The following is a 17822-nucleotide window of genomic DNA, read 5'->3' as shown; positions in this document are numbered from 1 at the left end:
GGAGGGTGCAGGGGAGTTCCTGCTGTCACCCTCCCTCCAGACAGGGGCAATCAAGGAGGTAACAGAGAAGGGAACAGAAAAAAAGATGATGAAAGGCAAGAGAGATCAAACCCAGGCAGGAGGCTGATTTTATGGGTGGGGAAACTGAGGCACAGCAGGAGCAGGGATATGAGATGGGTCCACCAGAGCTGTCCCAGAGCCATGCCACCTCCCAGGCTGTGTTTTGGGGGAGCACACAGGGATGTAACACCTGCACCCATCCCCAGATGGATTCAGGGTTCCCCCCCCATCCCTATGGGACAGGGAGTGGCTCTGGCCACACTTGTTATGAGTTTCCTGTTCTCAGCAGTGGGGAGGGGGCAGTGCTGGCTACAGCTGCTTGTGCTTGTCAGTGATGGGCTGGGGTTATGAACTGGGGGAGGATCTTTTAGCACCCCAAGGAAGAGGAAAACCTCTTTTACCCAAAGCATGGGTGAGGGTAGGAGGATGCAGGTCGATGCTTTGGGAGGTGAGGCTCAGCTGTGGGAGGAGAGGCTCTGCCTCCTCTCCCCAGCCTCCTGCCCTCACCCCACTTAACTGTCCCCAGCACCCCCTGGACAACTTTCTCTCCCGTTGCTGTTTTCCTGTTAAAGGGGGAAAGGTTTGAACTGGGGTAGGAAAATTTAGGGAACAAGAGAAGGCTCAGGAGCCCTGGTCTGCGGGAAGCTGCTGCCTCACAGGAATATCTCTTCCAGGTATTGATTTCCCTTTATCGGAGAGCAGGAATATGGATGGGGCTGAAATCCTGATCAATTCCTGCTCAGCAGCTGATCAATCAGCTGCTGCCCAGGGGCTTTTATCAAAGGGAGCTGGGGGTGCCAAGAGTCACTGCAGACTTTGGGCACTCTCCAGGCCAGGACTGTCCCTACTCCTCCTGACCCCCTTCCTGCCTTATCCGAAAGGCACTGGGCAACACCCCATCAGGGTCCCCTCAGTGTCCTCATCCTTCCCTCCTCCAGACCCCCATTTCTGGTGGCAGCAGGTTGATGGCCCTGCCATGGGGACCCCAGAACCCCAAACCCAGGCACCCCCCCCAACCCCTCCTGGAGCTGGAAAGCAGCCCCGAGGGAACATTTGTGGGGTGTTGGGAAGGAGCTGCCTGGATAGAGCATCCTTGAGACCACACCTGTGTCTCTGATATCTTGTTGCACCCCCAATTCTGTGTCCCCAGTGCTGGATGGTACTGGAGCATCCCTCAATCCTGGCTGGGCTCATTAGAGACACGGGAGGAGTGGGGGGCTGGCGAGGGGGGGGAGTGGCTCTGTGGCCTCTGTTATTGATTGCTGTGTAGCCAAAGGTCAGCAGAGAGCATGCAAGGATGGAGAGAGGGAGGTGGGTGGCTTTGGGATGTGAGGGGCTCACTGTGGGCACCGAGGCAACTGCCAGGTGTGGTGAGGTCCAATTGCACAGCCACTGATCCCCCCTGTGCCTCAGGTTCTTCCCCGGCACCTTGGGTGGTGAGGTTGTAGTCAGCAGCACCCTGGGCTGTGCAGGGGAGGAAGGAAGGGCTGGGGTGGGGTCTGTGCCCACCAGAGGGAGGTGGAGGTGGTCTCGGTAGGTTGGGGGTATGAAGAGGTTTGTGTGTGTCCATGTGTCAGTGGGCTGGGCAGGGAAGAGCCTGGGTGCTCCCTGCTGGGGACTGAAGCTGGTTTTGAGCTGGTTTTGAGCTGATCTCCACTGTTTCGCCGGGCAGGTGGTGATGGTGACTGTGCTGAGGAGTGACACTGGAGTCACAGCCACCATGACACCATCCCAGGGCCCTTCAGCCCCCGGTGGGCTTCAACACGTTGAAGACACCACTCCAGCACGGTGAGGACACCATTCCCCATCTCTGTCAGAACCATGATCCACACGCCCAGATTTTTCACACCTCTGGGGCCTCATCCTGCCGGGATCAGCACCCGGCAGTGGAACCAGAGCTCAGCAGCTCCCAAGCAGCCCCATCACAGGGGTCCATGGTGCAGCAGCAGCAGCGCTGGGCTCTGGCAGAGCTTTGCCCCGGCCATGCCACAAGGGGGGAGATTTACCGCTGTCAGAGCCAGGGCCAGAGGTCAGCAGGGGTCAGAAAGTCCATTTCACCGAGGTCACTGTCCACTTCTTTCAATCTAATGAAGCCATTATTTGTGAAAGCAGCCGCTTAGCCGGCTACTCCCTTGAAGCTGAGTAGGGCACAGCGACCAGCTCTGAAAGAACAGGAAGGAGTCCCCTTCCCTCTGCCATTCAAGAGAACACCGCCCACCCCGCCCCCACCCCCCAAAAAAAAGACCCCAACAAACACACCACATGGAGAAATACGACGTGAGGCTGTGTCACCGGAGCCGGGGGATGTAACCGGGAAGCTGCCTGGAAGTGCCACCCTCGGGGATGCGGCTGCGTTGCTTGGGTGGGGAAGCACCGAGGATGGGCAGAAAACGTGGGGTGGTGCTGAGAAACTTGGTGCTGAGTTTAAAAAGTGTCACAGGAAAAGGGCTCAGGAAAGAGGCAGCCGGTCCCTCCTCCCCTCCCTCGGGAAAGGGCTGAGCAGGGAAGAGGGGTGAGCCCAGCAGAACGGAGCTGTGCAGAGGGATCTCCCGCACAAATCCGTTGGTTGGTTTGTTTGGTTTTTACTCCTTTCCTCTCGCCCCGATTATCCCGCAACACAGAGGAGAACGAGGATCAACTCATCCCGCTGCCCTGGTCCTCGCTGGCCAGGAGGGGGGGCCAGACAAAGCTCGGCTTCCGCAGCTGCCGGGACGGTTCTGCCGTGGATCCCCACCCGGGACGGCCGTGGGTGCTGCGGGGAGAGGGGGAGCCTGGAGGCGAGTAAACGTGACCGTGGTTTCTGTCTTGCCAAGACTGTCCCCAACCCCGTGGCCCCGGGATCCGGAGGCTGCCGGAGCCTGCTGATGGGAGGGAGTGGGGATCCCGCTCTGTGCCCGGCTGGACTTTGCTTTCCTGCTTTCTGCTCCGTAGTTTGGGGGCCTTTAGTCAAGACCGATGTGAACAAAGCCCCACTGGAAGTTCTTCCCTCTGCCCTGTCTACCCCCGTGAAAAACGGTGTAAAAATGAGGTGAGGCCCTGTGAGTGTCATGGGTGTTATTAACGCTGCTGTTCTGGGGGACACCTCTTGCTTCCCCTGCGGGCCCCGGGTTCTGCACTGCGGGAGCTGGCAGAGCCTTTGTGTGGCGGGTCAGCTGCCACTTCCCAAAGGTTCACCCACTTCCCTGCCCTCGGGGTGCCCAGGCAGAGAAAATCCACTCTGCTCCTCTGCCATCACCCCAGCTCCGTGGGTGGGAGCGTGGTGGAGGTGCTCGGCTCTGTGGGAAAGGGACAACACAGAGACCCCCAGGTGTACGGGGAGACTCGGTGGCGGCTAGGGAGTGTGCGGGGCAGGAGGAAGAGGAGGAGGAGGAAGGGCAGGAGGAGGAAAAAGGGCAGGAGGAGGAGGGGCAGGAGGAAGGGAGGGTCCGGGCCTGCTCAGGACCCTGGACAGAGGCTCCTTTCAGCACCATGGTCAGCGCCGTTCCCCCCCCCCCCCCCCCCATTCCCCTCCCCTCCATCGCCCTCGCGCGTCTTGTCCCCACGCGGGATTTTCCGGGAGTGTCCCTTCGAGTGACACCACAGACCGGGGGATCCCTTGGGGTGACTCTGCTGTCCCCCACCCTGCCCACCCCACCTCACAGTGCTCCCGCCCAACGGCACCGCGAGTACCGCGTGGGGCGGCCGCGGTCACCTCAGCTGCCACCACCACTTCCCCCCCCCCCCAGACCACGATGGATTCACCCCAATTTGGGAGCGGGACACAAACCTCTCCCCCCCAGGTCACCCCACACCGGCTGGAGGGGCTGCGGGAGGCGCTGTCCCCCCACGGGCCGGGGCGGCCGCGGGGCATTGTCCGCCCGCCGGAAATGGAGCCGCTGGTCACTCGCCCTTTGTCCCCTCCCGGCCCCGGGGGGCGACATCCCCCCTCCCCCGCTGTGCCCCCCCCTTTGCCGCCGGCACCGCCTCGGCACCGCTCCCCCGCTGGCGGGAGGGCAGCCTGTGCCGCCGGTAGTACGGCATGGGGGGGTGGTGGGGGCACGGCCCCGGGAGGGGGGGTGCACGACGCCGGGGGTGCGCGGAGTGGGGCTGGGGGCTCAGGAAGACCCTGGTGTCCCGGATCAGTCCCCGCTTCCCGCCCACCCCCCCGCCTCGGTGCTTCAGCCCCGTTCCCGGTGTCCCAGGGCTTGCAGGTGGCTCCGCTGCACCGTGGGGGGACCTGACGGGGGGCAGCTGGGGGGCGGGAGGAGAGCAGGGAAACGGGGTGAAAACTCCCCTCCAGCCCTCGGGAGAAGGAGGGGGAGCGGGGATCCCGGTCTGTGCCACCTCCTCACAGCCTCCCGGGGGGGTCACGTCTTCTCTTGACAGGTGGCCTCGCCCCCTAATTGGGGGGGGGTGGTGGTCAATCCACACACCCCCATCTGCAAATCCCTCCCGGAATGTGTCGCTATTACCGGGGAAGGGGGGGGTGTTAATTAGGATCACGTGGGGGCGGGATGGCGGAGCGGGGCCCGGCGCCCCCCGGCCCTGCGGGTGGGTCCTGGGGGGTGGGGGTGAGGGTGGGGGGGGCGGGGGCTGCTATTGTCTACGAGAATTTGGGAGCCTTTGAAAAAACCCTCCCGCTCCCTCCCACCCCTATTGTTGGAGTGAAGATGGAGTCAAACCTCTCCCGGCTCCCTCCCGGCGGGGTCTAAGCTGATTTTTTTTTTGGGTTTTTTTTTTTTTTCGTTTTTGTTTTTGGGTTTTTTCCGGGGTTTTTCTTTCCTTTTTTCTTTTTTTTTTTTTTTTTTTTTTTCCTTTCTTTTTTTTACTTCTTTCTTTTTTTCTTTCTTTTTTTTTTTTCCTTTTTTTTTTTTTTTTTTTTTTTTTTTTTTTTTTTTTTTTTTTTTTTTTGGCTGGGCTGATACCCTCAAAGCTGGCCGGGGAGGAGGAGGCGGTAACAGCCACAACTCGGAATTTGCAAGCGAGTGTCGGGATGGGGTCTGTTTCCAACCAGCAGTTTGCAGGTTAAGTTATATTATTGTCGCAGCCCGCCTCGGCTCCGCGATTATTAATAACAGGGGCAGAGCCCGGCCGGGGGGCTCGGGGACACCACTCCCCCCCCCGGCCCACCCAGCCCCGCTGCCCCCAGCAGCGCGGTCGGGCCCGCCGAGGGCTCTCACACGCTGCAGCTCTGAGCGGCTTGGGGAGGAGGATATTTATATTTTTTTCAGCCTCACCAGCTTCAGGATGAGCCCAGAAGTTTGGGGCCCACGGCTGGGGTTGTTTGGGGGTGGGAGGCTCCCCAAACATCAGGGGGATGCTGACGGCAGGGGAGAGACTTTCTCCAGCGTGGTTTGGTGGGGGCAGGGGGTTTTCGGGTTGGTATTTTGGGAGAGTTTTTCCCTTTTTTTGTGTGTGGGTTTTTTGTTGATTTTTAATTAGGGAAGCTTCCCCCCCCCTTTTTTTTTTTTGCGGATTGGGTTGTTTCGTTTTGTTTTTTGTTTGGGTTTTTTTATAGTTCCACCCAATTTTTTAAAAATTCTCTATGTCGTTTTCAACGTTTTTAGGACAAAACGGATTTAGCCCCCCCTCCCCACCCAGACCCTGGGTCTTGGGGGCAGGAGCTCCCTTCTTTCCCCCCGGCTCCCGGGGCGATCCCCAGGCACACGTGGAGGCAGAGCTGACTCTGGGGAGGGGTGGGGTGTTCTGAGCTTTGGTGGATTTGTTGGGTTTTTTGGTTTTGGTATGGTTTTTTTTTTCCTTTTTCAACCTGGAGAACCTGTTGGGCCGGGGTGGGGGGGACGCTTGCCGCCGGCTCAGCTGCTCTGTGGGTCTCTCCCCAGGTGCGAAGCCGGGCGAGGAACCGGCTGGAGATTCACCCAAGGCTGAAAACGAACCCCAACCCCTACACGGCTCCGGCATCTGTAAGTGGTTCAATGTCCGCATGGGATTCGGTTTCCTCTCCATGACCGCCAAGGGCGGCGCGACCCTCGACTCCCCCGTCGATGTCTTCGTGCACCAGGTACGGGACCGGATCCCTCGTGGGGAGGGAGGAAAGTGTGTGTGTGTGTGTGTGTGTGTGTGTGTGTGTGTGTGTGTGTGTGTGTGTGTGTGTGAAGTCCTTGGTACTCCCCTAAAGGATGTGAGATGGGATGGGAACCCCCACACCTCCTCCACGCGAAGTCACCGTCCCCCCACGCCCCGTCCTCTCCATCACGTTATTCCGGGGGGTACCGGGACCTCCCGGGCTGCTTTTCCCGGAGGGTGGCGAAGGGCAGGCACAGCCGCTGGCCTCGGGGCTTCTCCCCGAGGACCGTCCCTGTAAGATGAGCTGCCAGCGATTTAATTTTCCCATCGTGGGTCCCTGGGGAGCCCCTTGGTGCTGGATCCGGGGGAGCAGGTGCCCGCGGGATGTGTCGGAGCAGGCATGCTGCTCACCCTACCGAGGATCCCGGGAAAGAAATCGTTTTCCCTGGATATAGGGTCCTAGGAGCCCTGAGCCAGGCGAGGATGTGGAATTGGACAGGATTGGGCTTTCCTCAGCTGTGGCTTATCCCTGGAGGAGAGGGTTTGGGTTGCGGGTGACACAAAGGCGTGCGGGGTCGGGGATGTGTCCCTCCTGGATCCTGTAGGATGGTGACAGTCACGTGTCCAGATTTGATCCAAAATCACCATGTTGAGGGGGGGGAAACCCCAGGCGTGTCGGTGATCCTGCGCCGAAGGAAATTGTGGATTCGGGTTTGCGGCTGCTTGAACCCCTCCTCGACTTGTGGGGAGGGGGATCTGCTGGGGGACCCCATTGAGGGGCTTGGAACTGGTGCCTCACTGGGACAGTGCTGGGAGCTCGGCACAGGTTTGCATGGGAAGGGGTTTGTGTGACGAGCGTGTCCCGTGTTCCCAAGCCCCGGCAGAGCAGCGGCCACCAGGGCTGGGGAGCAAAGAGGGCTCTGGCATCTCAGTTGTGAACACGAGTGGGGTTTGGGGTACGGTTGGGAGCAGCTACACGAGAGGCTGAGGCAGCACATGTGCCCGTTTTGGATCAGCTGTTTTCTGTGGCTGCTGCTTTCCAGGGGGTCCAAATCCCCCCAAATAGGAGTTTGTTTCATGATGGGCTGGGGGTGCAGAACTGAGCCCCATGGCTGTGCGGGGCTCCCGGGGGTCTCTTCCCCCATGCTCCTGCAGGGTAACAGAGGTTTGGCACCGGAATGATGACCAAGGGAGAAGAAAATCCCTTCTTCACCTTTGGTAGGGTGAAAGCGCCTTGGTAGGAGGTACTGTCCCGGAACGGAAAGGCGGCTGGGCTTGGAGAGGAGGGCTTCAAATCAACCAGTGAAAACCGAGATCCTGGTGCTCTCCAGAGAGAGAGCAAATGGGTCTTTGCATCTCAATGGAGCACAGCGGGACCCAGCGCCCTTGGGAGGAAGGCTCCCGCCCTCCCGGCCTTCTCCTGGGGGTTTATTGCCCCCAGACAGTCTGGTTTCCTGATTGCTCTAGCTCACATTCCTGCAGGAAAAGAGAATTAGCTGGGATGACTCTGCTGGGAGCATCCTACCGCCTAGGGAGAGGTGCAGTCTCCCCGTGGTCCCCATGTTTTCGGGTCGGGGGGAACCAGAGGGTCCCTTGTGCCGGGACACACGGCAAACGCCGGGTAAAAATGGGAGAGCAAAATTTGGGGGGGTTCCCCTGCCTGAGGAAACGGCAGGGTGTTGCACCCACTCAGGGGCTTTGCACCACCAGAAGTGGGGGTCCTTGGGGCTTATGTCGAGTTTCTCCTCCAGGTCGGGCCCCTGCCCAGCTCCTTGGTGGCCCGAAATCACTGTTTGCCTGCAGAGAAACATCCAGGGCTGATGCTGGGGGTAGCGGTGGGGGGGTCTCCCACCACTGAGCATCCCAACACCAGCTTAGCATTGGTTCCTATTTGGAGGAGGGACCGAACTCGCGTTCCCAGCCCAGCCTCGCTGCTTTAGGGTGGCTCATGGGGGAATGGGACCTTCTGAACCATCCCAGCCCCCCTGATGCTTCTCAAGAGGTGGTACCGGCTCTGCTTCCCTCGGGATGGAGTTGGACTTGGGAGGGCAAAACCCAGCACCCGTTTGGGGGGGGAGAGAGACACACACAGCATTTGGGCTCCCCCCCCGGAAAAAAAAAAAAAACAACACTCTTTGGGGTTTAACAGCCCTGAGCCCCCCATAACCCTCTCCCTCCCCTCTTCATTTACATATGTGAATGATGACCCACAGGAAGTAATTGTGGGAGAAAGAAGGGAATTGGCCTCTTTAGATCTATTAAATCACTTTATTACAGGAACCAGGTCTGAATGGCCCCGCTCTGCAGGGAGCGAGTCTCCATCTCCCTCTCCCTTTATCTGATCACAAAGAGATTAAAATCTCGGCAGGACAGGCAACTAACAGGGCTCCTCGGGGCTGCCTTTCCCTGGCTTTGTGAGCTAAAAATGAGGCATTTGGGTTCAAATGCCTCCCCTGGGTACTGGAGATGGATTCATCTGGGGACTGTGAGGAGACAGTGGGGGGATGAAGCAGGGAGGAGGGGAGCGGGGAGGTGAAGGTCTGAACAGCCCCCGTGAAGTGGTGGGGGTGTCGAGGTGGCAGAAATCAAGCTGCTGAAGGCCCCAAAGCTGCGGTGGTCCCCTGGGGATGTGGCTCCTGGGCTCTCAGTGGCTCTGGGCATCACTTACAGGAGTGTGAAGCTGCTGGGGAAGGCAACGAGGGAAAGGGAGAGGAGCAAATCTGGGCACCCCATGGTCCCTGTCTTGGTTCCACCGGGCAGAGCAAGAGGGGTGAGCACAGCCCAGCACTGCCCGGGCTTGCAGCCCATCCCCAAAGCTGGCCCCACTGGCCCTGGCTCAGAGCCTCTGTGTCCTGAGGCTCTGCTCTGTGTCCTGTCTCTGAGAGCTTCTCCAAGCCCACAGGTCTAAGTCCTTGATGAAAGCAAAGTTAGTTGGGTTGGGTTTGTTTGTGTGTGTGGTTTTGTTGTGGGTTTTTTGGTGTTTTGTTTGGTTTTGGTTTGGTTATTTTGTTTGGTTGGTCTTTTGTTGTTGGGGTTTTTTTTATATATAATTTGGCAAGACAACTTCTGGGCACCAGTGTTGGCATTTGGTGGCATCTTGGTGATGTGGTCTCAAGTGTCCTTGTTGGCACTCCTGCCTGTGGTTAGACCTCCTGGGGCTGTTAGACTTCCCCAGGGCATGGAGGGGCCTTCAGTCCCCCCACAGTCCCCTCCTGTCCCCAAGGAGCCTCGCAGGGGTCTGGGCTTGGCTGGGCAGGGGACAGGGAAGAGTGGGGGTGTTGGCTGCTGTTCAGCCAACCTGAGCTGTCACCCACCTGCACCCATGTTGTCCCCCTGCACATAGGAACAGAGGCACAAACATGACACGAAGGCTTTAAGAAAAATGAAAATAAAAAGCACGTGTTTGGAGACAGCTCCATCCTTGACCGTGCAGCAGGGCAGGAGCACGGGGAGGGGATTTCTCCATCGGGGAGATGGAGGGGTCTTCTCTTGCCTTTCCCCTGGGCTGGAAGGTGGACACCCCTCTGAGAGCAGGGGTTGGGTTACTGGGTGCTGAGATGCCTGAGGGGACGGGACATTCTGGATATCTCGCTTTTTCCTCTTTCCCATGTGCATCGATCCTGCCTTGGCTCTCTGGGACTGGGGTCACCCCGCAGCACTGGGTGGGCACCCTGGGGTGCTGGCAGGACCCGGTTATGCATGTTCCAGGGGTAGAAACAGCAGGTCAGCATCCCTGCTTTGGAGGGGAGGAGGGATAGGAGCAATTTCTTTCGTTGCTGTTGTTTTTTGGGGTTTTGTTGTTGTTTTGTTGTTGGTTTTTTTGTTGTTTTTTCCCGTTGTTTGGGTTGGTTTTTGTTCTTTTTTTAGTTTGTTTGTTTGTTTGTTTTTAAATAACTGCTGCAATCAAATCGCGTGGTGCTTGTGCGCCAAGGTCCTGATGGCAAATAGTGAAAGAGAGCGGCTTTATTCCACCCCTGAGACTCCCATAAGACGCGCACACACACACACAAAAAAAGCCTCCTGTCTCTGTCTAAAGATTAACCGATGGCTGGAGGCACATCCCTTCCCCCAGCTCCCTCTCTCAGCCCCAGGGCGAGGGGCAGGGAGAGAAAACACCCTTAAATGGTCTCCCAGATAAAAAAAGCCCAAATGAATGGGATCGCTCCTGTTGGAGCCTGGGAGGGCTGGGAATGGAGTCTGGGAGGGCTGGGATGGTGCCGCTGGCTTGGCGAGCTCCTCTCCCTGTTGCCTCCAGCTCTGCTGTTTTCTTTTCCCTCTTTCCTTGGTCCTCGGGATAAATGGGATGAAGCTGAAATCGTGGATGGAAGGTGCATTGCTGCTCCCGGCCGTGCCCTGGTTTTAATAGGGGAGGATAAAATTACTATGCAGCAGCTAATCCTAATTAGGTGCCCCCTGGGATGCACTGCTAAGGGTTTGGTACCCTCAGGGTGGGGGAAAATACAACTGCAGGAGCTGAAGGTGTGGAGTTTGGGCAGGCAGTTGTTGGATTAAACACCTTGTAGGTACTTTTTACATGGAATTAGTATCTAGTGTTCAATTTTGCTGGCTTACAAGGGAAAATTAAGAGCCAACGTTGATACCTTGGCAGGAAAGAGGCTTCGTTTTTCTTTTCCTGGAACTGGGGAAAGAAAAAAAAATCCTTGTGGATGTTGCACCAGATGATAGCAGGGAGAGACTGGAAAACCTTGGTGATGTTTAATTAACCCCCTCCCCGTGCTCTCTGCAGTGGGCTCCCACAGGCATCACCCTATCTATCCCTTCTCCAAGCCCCCAGAACTGAGGCAGGACCCTCATTCCCAAGCAGCTGAGCTGCAGGATGGGACCATGGAGCTATTCCTGCTCTGAGCTGCTCAAAACAGCAGCAGCAAAGGGTTCCTCAGGGCTTGGACTGGCACCGGGAGAAGATTTACTGCTGGTCTGGGGAGAGGGAAGGGCTTTTCAGGCCCAGGTTGTGGAGGTGAAGAGACATTTCCCTTGATGCTGGGGATTTGGGTCACTGCTGGGTGTTGGCAGAGCCTGAGCCTGCTGAAAGCTGCTGCTGGGGCTGGATGCAAGAGATTTGTTCTGCTGGGAGCTGGGATGGGGCTGAACCTCTCAGTGGGATCCCGATGGCATCAGGGTGGCAATCAGAGCCAAAAAACCTGGGTGAAGCCCTGCACACCACGTTGTTCCTGGTGCAGGAGCCGAGAAGGGGCAGCTCTGCTCTGGCTGTGCTGAGCCTGAGCCCCGCGGGGGGCTGAGGGCTGGGATTGCTTCCCTGGGGACATGTGTGTCCCCTGGGATGGGGTCCTGGGGTTCTGTGGGCTGCTGCATAGCCCCAGCTGGAACAAAATGAGGAATTTCTCGGATGAGGATGCTGTGGCTCTGGTGATAGGGGCAGCATGGTGGCTGAGGGGCTCTGGGCAACATGTGGGTGCAGGCTGAGTGCAGGGGACCACAGTTGGGGTCCCCTCATCCTGCAGGCAAAGGTTGGGTGAAGTGGTGACCTCTGGGGGCTCAGCCACCCATCCCTGTGCCTGCTTCCAGGGGGGGAGGGTGTCAATCTTCCCTGGCCCCCATGGGCTGCCTCCCCTCTGTGAAGTGAGGGGAAACTGAGGCACGGGCACCGGTTGCAGCTGCCTGAAACTCTCCGGGTATGGCCTGGCCGTCCCCTTGGCACAATTTGGCATTGCTGCTCGTGTTGCCACAGCCTGTGACAAGCCAGCATCCCAACCCCTGCTTATTTTCCGAGGGACTGGAGTTGCAGCAGCTCCCGCGCTGGTGGGAGGCGAGGTGCAGCGGCTGCTCCGCCCCAGGCCCCTCCGGACACAAAGCTGGTTTGATTGAGTGGCCGGAGCTGGCTGGGAATAAACGTCCCCTTGTGTCGCGGTGGGGAGGCCACGGGGACAATGGTGACCCCGGGGCTGGCCGAGCCCCTCCGGAGCCTGGCAGGGTGGTGGGGGGTGGAGGTTTTCAGTTTTGGGGGGGAGCGATGGGAGGATTTGGGGTGCTCCAGGGTATCACCCCTGCCCGGACGGGAGGCAAGGCCAGCACTGGGAGCTGTGATGAGGGATTTGGGAGGAAGAGGAGGGATGAAGGCACCCACGTGCAGGGGGGGGAGGGGACCCCCAGTGCTGCTGTGTCTTTGTCTGCCCTAAAGAACCGTGGAGCTGCTTGGAGGTGGGATGAGGGGAAAAGGGGATGAGGGGACAAGCAGAGAGGTGCCCGTGGTGTCACTTGGTGAGGGGATGGCTGGAGGGGGACTGAGAGCTCTGCAGAAGCCGTGGTGGCTCTGCTGCTGTTCCATGTCCCACCGATGATAACAAGTGAGCTCCTTGCTCTAGGATGTGCTTTCGTTTGGTGATGAGGATGGCAACGCTTTGTCATCCCAAGCCTAGAGGGAGCCTGGGGTCACCCTCAATCCATCCCTTCCCCCCACACTAAACTCACCGAACTCCTCCCTGGGACCCAGACCCCAAACCCCAGCACCCGCAGCACCCGCAGCGGGCGAGCTGGGCGCAGGGCTGAGGGGCTGCAGGGGGTCAGGGGGCCGCGGCCATGCCGACCACCCTTCCTCCCCCCGCCGGACATGGAACTCCTGGAATTTGGGCAGCGGGAGAGCGGCTGCCGCCGGCCCTTTGTTCTCTCTGGCCGGTGGCTCCCGGCCCTGGCCCTCCCCTGCGCTCCCCCCCATCCCCAGCATCCCCGGCTCGCTCCAATCCCCCCCTTCCTCTCTTTATTTTTTTGGGGGTGGGGGAAAGGAGGGGAGGGGGGGGGGGAGCTGTGAAGAGGCCTGGGAAGGCTCCGGGCTTTGTGTGTGGTGTGGGCCAGGGGCTCTGGGCCCCTTCCTTTCAGATGCAGGAGGTATGCAGCTAATTCAATGGGCTGCAGTTTGATTACCTATCTGATAACAGAGGAATGCCAGCAATGTGTGTGTTTTGGGAAGGGGGCAGGGGGGATGCGCAGGGACCACCAGCCACTCTGCAGCTCACATCAAAAGGCTGTGGGGAGGAGGATGAGGCAGAGAGGGGGGGGGAGAAAGAGCTGGGGTGCCCCGGCCGCTGCCCCCCACCCCCTTCCCCGGGGAGAGGGCGTTTCCTTTGGCCTTTTGGAGGAGAGAACCGAGGCAGGGAAGGGGCTGGTTGTCATCCTCACCCGTTCCTGGAAAATAAATCGCTTCCCCCCCACCCCCTGGTCATGTTGCAACAGCTTCTGCACCATCTTTCCTCTTTCTTGAAACAGGGATGAAGGAAACCCCGGCACTGGGGGGGTACAGCAGTTTGGCTGCCCGTGGGTGATGGTGCCCAAGGTGTGGGCTGTGAAGGGGGGGCCATGTCCATGCATTGGGGTCCTCTTTTCATGGCTGGGCTTTGAATCCTGAAGTTTGGGGCTGAGTGCCTGGGAGTTTTCATCTGGGCAGTGTAAACACAGCAGGGAGGGCTGAGGCTGCAACCCCCCCATCCCAGATAAGGAGCTCTGACTCTTGTTCCCCTGCCCCTGGAGATGCCTCCTGCACCCTGGAGTGATGCTCTCTGTGGAGTGATGCTCAGCTCCTCTTGCCTCCCAAAATGCTGTGGCTGCTGCTGCACTGGGGCAAATTTGCCATCTGTGGCAGCACCCGTCACCCAAACCACCTCCCATGGGGGTTTGGAGGGGACAGTTGGGACAGGGCAGGGTTGATGTCTGACCCACGAGTCCAGGACCTCCTGTGTTGTGCTGGCAGATGCTTTGGATGCAGAGATGATCCTCAGCACAGGGGGAAGCTGAGCCTGGGGTTGGGTTGAGCAGCGTTTGGCTCTTGTGCTGAGCATGGCAGAGTGTTTGGCAGTGGTGATGGGACAGCCCAGACCAGCCCTGTTGTGAGCCCCTGTTACATCCTTGTTGTCACCAGGGACCTTGTAGCTCATGGTTTGGCTCTTCCTTTTGGGAGCAGGAGCAGTTCAGAGAGCAAAGGTTTTTTATGAGTCTGTCTGAACCCGATCCCAGCAGGCAAGTGGATCAGGTGGATGTGGGTGACTTGGGCCCTAGGGCACAGAAGTGACAGAAAAGCAGCAGAAAAGGGGGCCTGGTGGACTGTTCCTCAAGATCTGTCCCCACTTCTGTCACGGACTTACACAGTTCCTGCATTTCCTCCTAAAACCCAACAGCTCCGTTTCTCCCCTCTCATCAGACCAGAGATTCTTTAATCTGGGGTGTTTCCACAGGGCTCCTGGCAAGATTTGGCATGGATTTGGATCTCTGGACAGGGTGCACACGGGGACTTGGGAAACCCGGGGCAGCCACCGTGCACGTGATGGGAACGTCGGGGCCATGAATGGGGGAGATGCTCCATTCATAAACTCAGGGTCCTGCTGCAGGCACGCAGGCATTTGGCGCCAGGAATCCCCAGCCCTGCTGGAGCTGCTCCTCCCTCTGCCAGCAAATCCCCCTTAACTCTTTGCTCAGGCTCATTTAGGGCTTTGCTCACCAAAGTCCTGCTGGAATGGCTGCTGGGATGCTCCTGGGGCAAGAGACTCAGCTGCCCAGATCAGCTCCTCTAGGGATTTGTTCTGCTCAAATGGAGGGAGCTCATGGAAGTGGAGTGGGGTTTTCTATCATCTCGCAGCCCCCCCTCCCCAGCCTGGAGCTTTCTGAACTCCTGAGTTTGTTTGCACAGTGATGAGTGATGTGGTGATCCTTGGAGGGACAGGGAGATTCTCTCAGCAGTGATAAGCCAGGAGCAAATGGCTGCCTAATTAATTATTGGAGGCAATTAAAGGATTTGAACTGAAGTGGGCTGCAGTGTAGGGGCTGGCCAGGACCCCAGGCTCACAGAACCAGCTTCCATCCTCCTGGAAAATGATGTTTAAAATGATTTTTTAGACCTTCCCATGAGCATCCCCAACCCAGGGGGTCAGGAGGTGCAGGGGCAGCTCTTGCTCCCCAGCTTGGGGTGTGGATGGGTGAAGAGGGGGCTGGTTTGTAGAGCAGAGAGCCAGCATTTTGCAGAAAACACTGTCAAAATTTGTGTCAGAGACAGCTTGCCAAATCAGTGAGCCCCACTCCACCCAGTGCCTCAGCTCACTGCAGGTTCTGCATTATCAAATAGAGCTCCAGAAGTTTTAGGGAGATGAAGGTGCCTGGTTGAGCTCGGTCCCCAGTATCCATCCCCTTACAAGGGACAGGCCCAGGGGACATTGGAGCTCTTGTGCCATGGGTGCTGTTTTCTGGGCTGGGGCTTGTGGTGTGCCCAGAAGACACCCTGGGTCTGTGCTAACTTCCATCCTTTCCATCCTTTCCCTCTGTCCCCCCCCTGCCTCCCCCAGAGCAAGCTCCACATGGAGGGTTTCCGCAGCCTGAAGGAGGGTGAAGCTGTCGAGTTCACCTTCAAGAAATCATCCAAAGGTTTGGAGTCCATCCGAGTCACTGGCCCAGGGGGTGTTTTCTGCATTGGGAGCGAGAGGAGACCCAAGGGCAAGAGCCTCCAGAAACGCAGATCCAAAGGAGATCGGTAAGAGGTGGTCAGGCTCTGGTCTGGGGCAGGAGCTGCAAGACCCCCTGCCCGTGGTGTGGGGATGGGTTTGGGTCCAACGGGGTGGGCAGCAACCCTGCCTCTGGGAAAGGGGCTTCCTGGGGTTGTTTAATGAGTGGCAGATGCAGCTCAGTGGGGAAAGGGCAGAGAAGCAGCAGCCAAAGGGCAGAGGTCAGGGACACCCCGGGACAGCTGCTCCCCTCCTCTGGGGCAGCCCCGCTGGGCAGGGGTAATTTTCTGGAAGAGAAACCCTTCCTTGTGGGAAGGAAAGGGCCGGATGTCCTGGCAGCATCTCCCACGGTGTGGCTGGGAGCCCTAGGGCAAGTTTCTGGTCAGCCCTTCATCCTCCTCCTCTCCCATCCTCTTCATCCTTCCTGTGCCACTGCCCAGCTTTCCCTGTGGGTGCTGCCTGCCCCACCGGGCTGTGCTCACAAAGGGGTTTAATATTCATTGGGAAGGAAAAGAAAAAAGGGTTGTGGCTGTCCTGTGTGGGTGCAGGATTTAAAATGGACACAAAGGATCTCCTGTTGCCTGCACTGTCCTGGTGCAAGGGTACAGCCCTGGAGAAGTCACCTTTGGGGTTGTCCCCACACCAGTGGCCATGGTTCCTGTGACTGCTCTGGTTGGGGCTGTCAGTTGTCCCACTGCCTGTTCCTGTTCTGCTGAAGGTTGTTGTAACCCAGGGTCTGTAGACCGTGGTGGAGCCAGAAGTGTGGAAGCCCCCAGTATCCCCAGTTTTGTCCCCACTGTGTGGTTTGGGTGCAAGGGTTTGCTGCCATCTCCTGGGTGTTGCAGCACCAACTCAGCCCTGTCCAAACTGGCCACACTGGGGTGAGTGGGGACCAAACCCAGGGTCCCCATCCACCCCAAAAATCCATCCCAGCACCAGCCAGGACATTTTAAACCCAGCTCTGGCTACAAAACCAGCTGGCTCCCAGTCACAGCGACCTTCCCAGCTTCATTTTATTTCTCCTCCCCGAATTTTTTTTTTTTCTCCTCTCAAACCTCCCCCACCCCCAGATGCTACAACTGTGGCGGGCTGGACCACCACGCCAAAGAGTGCAAGCTCCCACCGCAGCCCAAGAAATGTCACTTCTGCCAGAGCATCAGCCACATGGTCGCCAACTGCCCCTCGAAAGCACAGCAGTCCCCCAGCTCCCAGGGCAAACCCGGCTACTTCCGAGAGGAGGAGGAGATGCACAGCTCAGCCCTCCTTCCCGAAACCCGGGAATGATGATGGGAGGCGGGGAGGGGGCGGGGAAGGGGGAGCTTCCACCGGGATGAAAAAAGCTTTGGGCAAGGCAAGGGGGGCAGCCCCGGGGGCTGGGAGGAGGGAGAGCAGGGGGAAAAGGATGGAAAAGGGAGGATGGACAGGCTGATGGTTGGGGACCTGGTGTCCCTGCACAGCTCTTTTCCCTCTGCTCCCAGCCCAGGGGAGAGCCCTGCTTGAATTGGGATGGCTTGTTCCAAAAAGAGGGGGAGGCAGCACCCAAGGCACCTCTTCCAGCTCACACCAAAAAAAAAAAAAAAAAGAAAAAAAAAAAAAAAAAAAAGGGAAAAAAAAAAAAAAAAGGAAAAAAAAAAAAGGAAAAAAAAAAGAAAAAAAGGAAAAAAAAAAAAGCCCACTCATATTTGATTGATCTTTTCCTAACCGAAGCCAGGCAGCGGTGTCTCTGGGAGGAGGAGCAGAGGAGCAACATCTCAGGGAGGAGCTTGTGGCTCCGTGTTCTTCTGAGCCTTGGGGGACCCTTTCCTGTGCGTGTCCCTGTCCCTGCCGCAGGGGGAAGCAATGGGGAAGCAATGGGGAGATGCTCTGGGCTGGCCCTCGGTGCAAAGATTTTCAGTTTTTCTCTGCTCGCCCCATTCCTGAAAGCAGAAGAACCCAGATTTGAGCTCAGCCTGGAAGGAAATGGGGCATCTCTTGTGGCTGAGCTAACCCCTGATCGTGGGCTTAGGGGAGGGCAGGTCCAAAGGAAAAATACTCTTTGGGTTTGTTTGGGTTTTGTCCCTAGAAGCCTTCCCAAGTGCCAGCCCAGAGAGCACAAGGTGGGGTGTGCAGCCAGTTCTTCCCTTCTAAAGCTTCCCCCTGCCTCCAAAACGGGGAGCAGGAGGGCTGCATGGGCTGGAAATCCCTCTTGGTAAAGCCTTGGGTGCTGGCCCTGGGGCAGAGGTGGCTCCAGGAGATGCTGCTGGCAGCGTTTCCCTCGGGAGCTGTTCCCAGATCCTGGCTTGATCCAGGCCTGAG

The 17822-nt window shown here is 58.2% G+C and overlaps 1 protein-coding gene across 1 annotated transcript; it reads left to right on the top strand.

Moving 5' to 3' along the window:
- The first annotated feature begins 5032 nt into the window (after positions 1 to 5032).
- On the top strand, positions 5033 to 16811 carry LIN28A (lin-28 homolog A). Its single transcript, XM_030464480.1, has 4 exons — positions 5033 to 5063; positions 5883 to 6061; positions 15372 to 15556; positions 16598 to 16811. The coding sequence occupies exons 1-4, from the start codon at positions 5033 to 5035 to the stop codon at positions 16809 to 16811; spliced, it is 609 nt and encodes a 202-aa protein (XP_030320340.1).
- The last annotated feature ends 1011 nt before the right edge of the window (positions 16812 to 17822 follow it).

Source organism: Calypte anna, chromosome 23 (assembly GCF_003957555.1).
Source record: "Calypte anna isolate BGI_N300 chromosome 23, bCalAnn1_v1.p, whole genome shotgun sequence".
NCBI classification, from domain to species: Eukaryota; Metazoa; Chordata; class Aves; order Apodiformes; family Trochilidae; genus Calypte; species Calypte anna.
Note: the sequence above shows the minus strand (reverse complement) of the source record. Positions and strands in the feature narration are given on the sequence as shown.

Excerpts from the sequence above, each read along its gene's own strand:
- LIN28A (XM_030464480.1), top strand. The coding sequence starts at position 5,033 with ATGGGGTCTGTTTCCAACCAGCAGTTTGCAG. Across the intron at positions 5,064-5,882 it reads TTCCAACCAGCAGTTTGCAG|GTGCGAAGCCGGGCGAGGAA; the intron begins GTTAAGTTATAT and ends GTCTCTCCCCAG. Across the intron at positions 6,062-15,371 it reads TCGATGTCTTCGTGCACCAG|AGCAAGCTCCACATGGAGGG; the intron begins GTACGGGACCGG and ends TGCCTCCCCCAG.